Here is an 11,547-nt window from a genome sequence, read left to right as displayed (position 1 = left end):
AATTCCCGGGACCCCGGATAGCATTTTCCATATTCGGTTCTTATTAAAATTCAGAATTCTCATTTATCAGGAAATTTTCTTAATTTCGCACTGTCCCAAAACCCCGAAATAACGAATATGAAAGCTGCATTGAAAAAGAAAAATTCTTTTAGCCAATATATTAGCATTTCCATAATAATGGATTACAGGCCCCATGAATATTCATTTATGCAGATGAGGACGACGGCAACGTTTACACTGCAATAAGTACACTCGACTCCTAATTTCCTTTTATCTTCAAAATTGCTTTTTGGCGGAAAGTTCTGAAGCCCCTTTTTTTCTAACCGCGTTCGTGTTTGCGAGCGCTTCTATTTGCTGCGCAAATAAGTCCAAAATAAGTCGTAGCATTAGGAGCGGGGCAATTAACTCTCTACCGCGCAGCCCCTCACTGCAAATACCCGACTTCCAAAACGCGTCATTCTTCTATTTAGCGGCTAGGAAATGAGTTCAATATGGCCAGCAACACTTGAGCTAAGTGACCAATATGTATATTTATATACTTTTCCCCCCCACAAGTGTCTAACGTTATAGAGCATCCGTCATCCAGAACGCTTCCTGTCCAATTATCCTTTTCTCCGACTAGTTTTTTTACACGGCTTTCATCCATCACTTTCGCCGCCACCGCGACTTTCGCGTTAGTTCTCTAATGAACACCCGGTTCCATTATAATTTTTCACCCAGTGGCCAAATCGTCCATTTACTGCATATTCCTGTTATACCCAAGCCGGTTTCAGCAGAGTTTCTTTGATGCCATATCGAAATGCCTGGCAGTTTGCTCTAGTGAATTACTAGAGTCGTTCTTCAATACTTTTGAAATAGTAAGAGACGTTCTTCAATACTTTTGAAATAAATAATGAGTCGGATGAGAGCGGTGAATTTATGTTCTCATCTACGTCTGGTTTAACGGAAAAAAGGATTAGAAAGTTGAAGTAGAAAAAGAAGAAGAAGGGGAATGGTTCTTCTCACCTACGTCAATAGACATATCTCCTGAGGAGAATGTTTTAGGGGTTCAAGAAGAAAATGGGTAGGGAAAGAGGGCCAAAGCTTGTTACAGAGGATATAATACATCGAACTGACCGTTGAAACCTAATACCTATGTATCTCAAAATAAGGATAAAAAAAAAGTAGAACTGGAATTCAACATTTAACAGTTAGAAACTCTCACAATAACATCATAAGCGCCTCAGTGGCGTGGTTGGTATGGTGTTGGCGTCCCGCCTCGGTGGTCGCGGGTTCGATTCCCGACCATTCCATTGAGGAGTGAGAGATGTGTATTTCTGGTGATAGAAGTTCACTCTCGACGTGGTTCGGAAGTCACGTAAAGCCGTTGGTCCCGCTGCTGAATAACCATTGGTTCCATGCAACGTAAAAACACCATACAAACAATAACATCATTGCTTACCTTTCTAGTATTCAGCCCACATCATTTTTTTGGCCGACGTCATAACAATATCTTGATCTGACCCCGAGGTTGAAAACTGCAAGCATTTTACCTATTTGGATAATTAAGCTGCCGAAGAGTTAATCTGCAATGCAAATAGTTCATCGAATGCGGTGAACTTATTACCATCAACATTTCAATTCAGCATTGCTAATGATGCCTTGCCTTTACTCCCAGTTTAACTATGTGTTTGGAATTATTATAATGATGTCGCCATAACGAGCGGGTCATATGCTAATTGACGTTATGCTTATGAGTAGCTTAGAGTTTCCAAGCAAACTGTTTCAGTTGAAAGTCGTGTTACTTGTACAGATGACTACAAGAATAGTATGTATGCACGTACGTATGTATGTATTTATATGAATATGTATGTATGTATGTATGTATGTATGTATGTATGTATATATATATATATATATATATATATATATATATATATATATATATATTATATATATATATATATATATATATATATATGATTTATATATATATATATATATATATATATATATATATATATATATATATATATATATATATATATATATATATATATATACATATATATATATATATATATATATATATATATCTATATATATATATATATATAGATATATATATATATATATATATATATATATATATATATATATATATATATATATATATATATATATATATATATATATATATATATATATATATATATAATATATATATATATATATATATATATATATATATATATATATATATATATATATATATATATATATATATATATATATAATATATATATATATATATATATATCTATATATATATATATATATATATATATATATATATATATATATATATATATATATATATATAGATTATATATATATATATATATATATAGTTTATATATGTATATATATTTATATGATTTCATATAACTCACATCACAAAAGACTATTTTATTTTGTCATGGCTTCATGGTTAAATCCTGCCTAACAGACACGTGAATGGAATCGTATCAGTCTTACGCTCGCTTTGTAAGGATATTGAAGTCCCCTGCCGGCTGAATAATTCAGAACGAACGCGTGAACTCCTACTTCGATGACGGCAGGTATTTATCTGTTTATGAATGGGTGTAGCGGAACCGTGAGTTATGGATATCTTGTTCATCGAGACCCGTTGTCAAAGCGAGTCTCGGCCTTCCTCCTATTACCCTTCTATCTCGTCGTCTTCCTCCTCCTCCTCCTCCTCCTCCTCCTCCTCCTCTCCTGCCTCCGCCTCCTCCGCCTTGTTTGTAGAGACAAGGCGTACGTCACAGTTTATCAGATCACGTCTCACCTTAGGTCATGTACCGTGTCAGGCCATATCTCTATTACCACGGCCTGCCTCGTAATATGCAGATTCTCGTCTTGGAGCGATGCATCACGTTTTGGGTCTCGTAGCCGAGGAAAGCTGCCTGCTGCCCCGATATTTGCTTGTTTCTTACCAATTCGTGTTTACCCTGAGCTACTATCATTTTTTTCTTACTGTCATTAAAGTAACTAACGATAAATTTTTTATACATAAGATTATTCCATATTCATTTCCTTAAGACTTTTTTGTAGCTAAAAGGATATTTTCAAAAAATTGTTTTGAATAGCGACAGAAAGTGTCAAGAAAAGGATTATGGCATGATTTTGTTATGGAAAAAAAGTTGCGACGGTTAGTTACTTTAATGAGAGTTGTTTATGCTAAATAAAAAGTATATATTATATATATATATATATATATGATAATATATATATATATATATATATATATATATATATATATATATATATATATATATATATATATATATATATATATATATATATTATATATATATATATATATATATATATATATATATATCTATATGACATATGAGAGAGAGACACAGGGAGAGAGCTGCAGAGAGCCTTGTCAGGGAAAGTTACAATTCCTATTACTTTGTGCTGGAAATCCCGGTTTCAGCACTCTACTGGCATTGCCTTGCATATGTCCCTGTATAGTCTCTAAAATTGACGTGATTGGTGGTTCAGGTAATATAGATTAAAACCTGGGCCATTCTGACCGTTACTTTACACGGTCGTTTTAATTCTATTTTGCCTGAAAATATTGGTGATCATCTACGTACATAATGGCGCATATTTTCCTGCTTCAATGGCAGTGGTTTTACTTCTATTTTGCCTCTTTCTCTCAACTTACTTTTTACAAATTTTATAAAACTATGATTGGGAAAAACAACCTAGTACTGCAAATGGCTCGTAAACATTTATATAACCTCAACCACGAAAAATGGAAAGCTTAAAAATACGATAAGCAAAAGTTTTTTTTTTTATCCATTTTTATAATTCCAAAATTATATTGCCATACTAAATATCCAACTTTTATATAACCTTGACCACGAAAAATGGAAATCTTACAAAAAAGTATAAGCAAAAGTTTTATTTTATCCATTTTTATCACTCCAAAATTATATTGCCATACTTAATATCCAACTTTTATACAATCTTAATACTGAGCTGAAGAATGATCTTATTGGGGAATCTTTTAACTATATTGTATTACTGAAAAGATTCTGACATTAAAAATCATATGAAATGTTCTTACTGGGTAAGTCAATTAAAAATATCTCAAACTCCCACTGCCGACATCAGCAACAGTGGTACAATCAGCAGAAGTTAAACACAGTTGGGATTACTCACTATTTGGATGAGAGACGACATAACATTGCCACACGACGGCGTCGGCGTCTATGAGGTAGGGCAATACAGGAAGAAGCAGGAGGGATTGTACAAAATTATAAAGGGCAAGTAGTCAATGGAACTCGCCCCACCCCCTCCCCGCCTCGACCCCTAAGAGTAGATCCAACGTTGTTTAACTTCTCTGATTGAACCACTGGCCCATAAAACGTGATGAAGTCGACAGAGTAAGTTTAAGATATTTTTAAATATGACTTACCCAGTAACAACCAGTCTTCTTAAGAGGTAAACATAATAGACATACAAACTTACGTAACTGATGATAAGCCTGCTAGATTATTTTTTTCTTTTTTTACTCTTCTATTGCAACATTAAATTGCCTCCAGGTGTATATTTAACTTCATTATAATCTATATACATGCCTCTCGGAATTGCTAATGGAAGGCTGGAACTGTTGCAACTGAAAATCTTTTGGTAATAGCAGCCATTGCCTGATAAAAACTGTTTTTTTGTAAATTTTCTGGAGATGTTGAGGCTTTGGATTTTATTTCAACGCACTTTACATTTCGACACATTTGTTTTATCCTCTCTTGGTTCTCTTTCCAAAAGTGCAAGAGCTTATATTCTTATGTGTGCGAGTGTGCTTGCTCAGGCTTGCATGTGGATGTATGTGGGTGATGACCATGTTGAGAAATCAAGATAAGATGTTATGCAGTCTGAAGTTGCTGAAAGAGTCGCAGTCTCAACCTTGAAGCTGAACAAGAGACCTCAGTGTAGGAATGAGAGCAAAATGATCAAGGAGCCAGAAGGATATACGAATGGAAGCCATTAATGAAAGGAATGGGATATTTCAGATGAAAAGACTATGACAAAGAAGGTGTTGGTGGGGGGAAGGGTGAATCGGAACACACATAATTTTTACTTTTTGCAGTTATTGAAAATCCTGTCGATTTCATTTGTGGTACCTTGATGTAAGTGCAAAAAGGATTGTTATACAGACGTTGCATTCTGTTATCTTCGAGAATTAATGAAATGATTGATAAGTGAATAAAAATATCAGAACTTATTGGAAATTGTTTTAAATATGAATAGTGTAACTGGCAAACTTTCTGTGTGTACCTTGATGAAAGTGCAAGAAGGACTGTGATACAGACGATACACTCTGTTTTCTTTGTGAATGAATAAAATAATTGATGAGTGAATAAAAAAATATCAGAACTCATTTGGAATTGTTTTAAATATGAATACAGTGTAACTGGTAAACTTTCTGTGTGGTACTTTCATGAAAGTGCAAGAAGGACTGTAATACAGACGATGTACTTTGTTTTCTTCGTGAATGAGTAAAATAATTTGATGTGAATAAGAAGTATCGGAACTCATTTGAATGTTTTAATATTGAAATACAGTGTAACTAGTAAATTTTCTAATGGAGACACAGAGACGTCAAGACACTGGTCGTTGACCTTCGTTCAAAGCTGCTAATGACAACTGTCAGTTCATTGCATCGCTCGACCTAACATTCCAAGGAAAGAGCAGAAATGTGATGAGGGAAGCATGACCTAACTGGAGACGTGTCCTCTTGACACAGATGCCGACAAGAGAGAGAGAGAGAGAGGAGAGAGAGAGAGAGAGAGAGAGAGAGAGAGAGAGCTAAAACAAAGTGACGTTATCTGGTATGAGGAGTTGGAATTTTTTCTTTATTTTTAATCAATATAACATGCAGAATAAAATAATGCTTTAAATTGCTTGGAATATTTTATCGGCAAACCAAACTTAATATTATAAAGTGGCTTTTCATAAACATATGCATACCTAGAAGTGCAATATACATCCCGATCAACTTCATTGGCGAAATTTAATGCTTTATATAAACAAAATTTGACTTTATGTTTCCAGAGACATCGAGTACTAGACTAAGTTTAAATTCCGAGCATTAAATCTTGCGTTTTTTCATTCGTAGAGTAAGCTTATATAGATATATATATATATATATATATATATATATATATATATATATATATATATATATATATATATATATATACATATGTAATAAATACATTTTAGAATTACATAATCTGTAAATAAAAACCCATACCTGAGGTCATTGGCATTAGGAGGGTCCTACGTGACCATGGTAGATCTAGATTACGCTATGCGATGTCTGCAGTAGCCTGGTTTAGGTTTGTTTGATATGTCATCATGTTTTATATTGTCTACCTTTTTCAACACACCTTCCATGGGAAGCGGTTGACCTGTTAACCTACGCCAGAAACTTGTAACTTTCCGAGCCGGCGGACTACGTATGTTTTTTATGTGAATCGCTGAGATAGCTAATGTTTCGCTATCAACGTGATGCTCTAATATGGCAGTTCATTCCTATCGATCAAACGTAACGTCTCACGACCGACTGTCTCTCTTGTTTATGGAGTTACAGAATAAAGTTGTTGAACATTTTTCAACTTATCCGTTTGAATCATCTCCTTTAATTTAAGAAGAACCACTCTACTAAGATATCACATAGAAGAAAGAAGGAACCACAAATACTTACAAATGACAGTCGTAAGGAAAACAAACAGTCTTTCGCAAAAGCGAAAAGACTAAAATTTGGTGGCAGCTATTGACGAAGAATAAGATTAACAAGACCCATATCAGCCGACCGAAGAACTGCAATAACCAACTTCCACCTATAAATCAATACTAAACAGAGGAAACGGGATCTTCAATCAACGCAACATTTTATGAAGACGAAGATATGTCCTTCATCGAGAAGAATACAAGCATCAACATCGACGTTTGAGTGACTGTTGTCACATATCTCCGAGAATCAACACCGGACGAGAGCAGCATCGAACATCAACAGAAAGAAGAAAACACATAAAGAAAAACAATGCGCGATCACTAGCAAGGACGCAAAGAGTAGGCCAAGAGGAAGCACGCGAGGAAGGAGGCTGTGACGTCATCAATCTTGGACTTCTTCATGCAACGTGAGGCAGAGAGGAGACCGTGACGTCATCACGACTTCCGACGCGAAGACGACAGGAAACTGTGACGTCATCCCATGTCAACAATCCTTCAGCATATAATCCAGAGCTAAGTACAATTTTATCTATTCAGGTGTTTTTTCAGTGAAGTGTTGTTCTCAGGAGTCGATCGTCCAGTATTCTGGGGGTGAGTTGTTCGCCATCTTAATCTTCCTTCATTACAGAATCAATCTTCAAAACTACGAGTTCTCGCCCGCAGATTATTTTTTTTTCTCGTTGTTGCTAATCGTTTCTTTGCAGGAATTCTCCGTATAATATCTTTATCAAATTATCTGTATTTCTGTATCTTTTTGGGGGATTTTCCTATTACTTACAACACATCTATACAGTATATTGCATATGCGTTTACGTAGTGGTCGAGTGTACTCTTATAGATATTTTGATAGGACCGCAAGGAATAGAGTGATAAGAAAAAAGTCAAAAAGTGAACATGGCACTACTCCGCTGGCAACCCGAATATAGTGACTCTCGTGAGCGCGAGGTCAGCAATTGTCCCTTTTCAAGGTCGGGTCAATGGGTTCCTGCCCTCAATAAAATGTTGAGGCATGGATCTCATCTGTAGACGCTCATTTAAATGCAAAAAAGAAGCATCACAGACCCCCAGCTGTACAATTACAGGAAGCCAAAAGAAGCTTCAATAGACTTTGCTAAAAGAGACGCAAGTGCATATCTAAGGGGTGTTTGGGTTTTTCTTTCCAAGAGGCGACTACATGGGACGAGTTCAAAATCAGATTATGTGCCGTGTATGGGGGTGAAGAGGCTTTAGATGTAGTATTGGCATTGAGAAATATCCTTAACCAAGCCTCCATGACTCAGCTTAATGTTGTCGATGCGGGCGGCGCTAATTGCCGACCGGCTAAATGAATATCAAGTTAGTTTAAGTAACTCCGGGTGGGTTACGAGTGCCAGAATCGCTGTGAAAGATTTTATCCGTCTAATTTACCTCATGAGCATTACCGCAATGTTGCCTGAAGCTTTAGTGCGGTGTGACAAAAAATTGCAGCCCCAGCAGTACGGAATTAGATGTGTATAAACAAATAAAAAAACACAGTCTAATGTACCGACCTAGATCCTTCGCTCACTCAAGTTTTTGCAAAAATGAGAATAAGCCACACAAGTTAAACGTGGTACATAATAATAATCAAGTTGCAGGGATGTTTGTTATAACTGTAAACGACCAGGTCACATGATTTCAGACTGTCGGACGCGTTTTTTTTGTTCAATTCATAACAGTTCCACTCATTCATATAATCGTTGCTACTCGCGGAATCAACAGCAGAATCCTACAAATACGCAAACAGTTGCCAGTGCAAATAAAAAGAAGGGTCCTCAGTACTATAAAAGAAACAAGCAAACGGCAATGCTGCTCACAGCAGAAACAAAACAAATCGTGCTTCAGGTACCTCTGTTCCTGGGCCGTTCTAGCCAGAACTTGCAAGGTCAAGCGAATTTTCAAGGTGTGCTAAAACAAAGCAAATACCACGTAGTTCGCTCCAAGGGGGAGAGAGCGATGTTGGGTCATCATATCAACATCTTTTTGTATCAACTAATCAGTTTAATCATTTATCAGATCATTGTGAGGCAATCGATTCTCCTATGAAACACACGCGACGCCAATCCAAAAAATCTGTGCAGGTTCCCGTAGATTTGCAACAAATTCATGCAACTTATTAGTCAAGACGAGTTAACGACCAACCTTACATGCAGTAAATTTGGACCATAGTCATTTACTTTGTTCTTTGATTCTGGGTAGTCCACGTAATATCATGGATTAAGGACTCATCATTTACTCTTTTCAAACTTCCCTATAGAAGTCCGGAATAAGACTCTCGGGCATAAGAAATAATGAAGTAAATGTGGTAGGAGTAACTCATGTTCAGTACAAGGTCAGTAAGCGCACGTTTTCCGATACCTTTATCGTTGTACAAAACATTAATATGTATCCCGCAGTAATTATCGGATACCCGTCTATGGGCACTCAAAATATTATCTTAGCACCTGCAAAACGCGGCATGTATATCAAAGGAAAATTCTATAAGTCTTCTAATACCCTAAAATCAGTTTTAGATAATAAGGAGACAGACAGAATAGTCACTTATATCGAAGAACCGAACAATCACTTGTCTCATGAACCAAGAAATATACATGCGACCCAACAGAACTCTTGCTCGCCCGTAATATCAGCTTGCACGCAAACTCTCGAGCCGAACGTAACTTCGAACATATTAGTGCGTGTAAAGAAAACCTTGCCAGGATCTGAAATGTTAAAATCCTTTCCGAAACTCTGAAAACACACGGATTATCCGTCACACAAGCCACTTTCTACAGTCGGCTCACAACAACAATGTCACATCGAAGTCTGTAATCATTTGGAATACCACTTTAGTAATCCACAAAAATCAACATATCTTGGATGCGGAAGTTTATAAAACATCGCATTCTTACCGTAGCTGAGATAAATCACGCTCAATCAGTTGCGGATGAATTCCTTTTGCAATCTATAAAGAACAAAATCAATAAGGACATTCAAGAAGAAATTCAGCAGAAATTTTTGAATCTTTTAACTGAATATCATGATGTTTTATCCACTACGGATGGAACCTTAGAAAAACGGATGTCATCGAGCATCAAATAAGGCTCAAGGACAAAACGAAAGTAATCTATATACCTTCGTACCGACTTCCTATGAAATTTCAGAATGAGATAACTGAGGAAGTATGTAAAATGCTAAAAGAAGGAGTCATTAGGAAATCAAACAGCCCTTATAATTTTTTTTCCGTTATAGTATACCGAAAAAGATCGAACTTGGCGATATGCGTCGATTTCGTCGCTTAAATGAGGCAAAGGGAAAACAATCCCTGACCGATTCCCAGTACCATGTACCGATAGTCATTCTATCTCTACTAGGTCAGAACAAATATTTCACCAGCTTGGACCTACTAAAAGGCTTTCATTCATCAATTCCGTTGGAAGAAGAGAGTATCCCACCCATACACTGCCTTCAGCACAGCCCAGGGGGACATTATGAATTTTTGTGTGCCTTTTGGTTTAACGTTGTGCTCCTATAACTTTTTACTAGAATGATAAACATTGTGTTTGGAGACTTGTTAGGAGATATCCTACATGCCTACATGGACGACCTAGTAATCTTTTCCAATACCTTAGAAGAACATCTACGTAAATTAGAGTTAGTGCTACAAAGACTAAGGCAGCATAATTTAAGGGTAAAGATAAGTAGTGTGAATTTTTTTAAAAACAGAACTAGTCTATTTAGGTTTCACGGTGTCTAGTGAAGGTCTTAAAGTAGTCCATGATAAGGTATCGGCTATCCGTAACTTCGATACCTACTAACGTCAAGGGAATACAGCAATTTTTAGGCTGTAACGGTATATAGGAGGTTAATTAGGAACTACTCCATCATAGCCGCTCCCCTAACCGATCTTATGAGGGCGTAGATTTCATATGGTCTGAAAATCATCAACAGGTGTTCGATAAATTGAAAGATGAACTATGTAGTTCTCCTATCTTGAAATTTCCTGACTTCGGTAGGAATTCTTTATAGCAACAGACACCTCAGACCTAGGAGTAGGTGGGGTATTACTTCAACAATATGATAAACAGTTTTTCCCTATAGCTTTTTATTCACGTAAACTGAGACCTTCCGAAAGTAAATATGCAGTAATAGACAAGGAAGGGCTCGCTATTGTTAATTCACTCGTGCATTTTAAATTTATAATATCGGTTATCCCGTCAAGGTTTCTCACTGATCATAAGCCCTAACCGACTTCTTTAAAGGCTTTAGTCACAGCCTAAGCGAACTCGGTGGCACATGATCATCCAGGACTTTGCGCGAGGATCGGGTATTTACCTGGGAAAGCAAATATCATTGCTGACGCATTATCACGCAACCCCTCTTCATCTTGTACCGAGCCATTAGCTGAATTAATAGATATCTCAACCTCCACGCCCATTGTTAAAACTATATCTGAACAGGAAGATCTGGGCTGGAGTGCTGAACTATTACAGACGGAACAAAGAAAAGATCCGCAAATAGAAAAAAATCATCATTGCGTTAAACGGAAATCCGAAGGAAAAGGAATATATAAAGTATAAGCAGCAGAATTATATAATCAAAGATAATATCCTGTGTAGATCCGTGACGAGGAAAACCCGCAACACACCACAGTTGAATAACAACCAGGTGGTGGTACTATCTCACTCATACCCAATGTCTTAAAATGGTTGCATGAAAATCCACTGCATGGACACCCGGGTTATTCCCTATTGT

At 36.4% G+C, this 11,547-nt stretch overlaps 1 protein-coding gene across 1 annotated transcript in view; it reads left to right on the top strand.

Moving 5' to 3' along the window:
- The first annotated feature begins 2,642 nt into the window (after positions 1-2,642).
- LOC135206887 (uncharacterized protein DDB_G0271670-like) overlaps positions 2,643-11,547 on the top strand; it is a 64,669-nt gene continuing 55,764 nt past the window's right edge. The window contains exon 1 of the mRNA XM_064238365.1: positions 2,643-2,796. Within this exon, the coding sequence (XP_064094435.1) occupies positions 2,643-2,796 (154 nt within the window). The remainder of the gene's footprint in view (positions 2,797-11,547) is intronic.

Source organism: Macrobrachium nipponense, chromosome 31 (assembly GCF_015104395.2).
Source record: "Macrobrachium nipponense isolate FS-2020 chromosome 31, ASM1510439v2, whole genome shotgun sequence".
Lineage (NCBI taxonomy): Eukaryota > Metazoa > Arthropoda > Malacostraca > Decapoda > Palaemonidae > Macrobrachium > Macrobrachium nipponense.
This window is presented reverse-complemented; position numbering and strand designations above follow the sequence as displayed.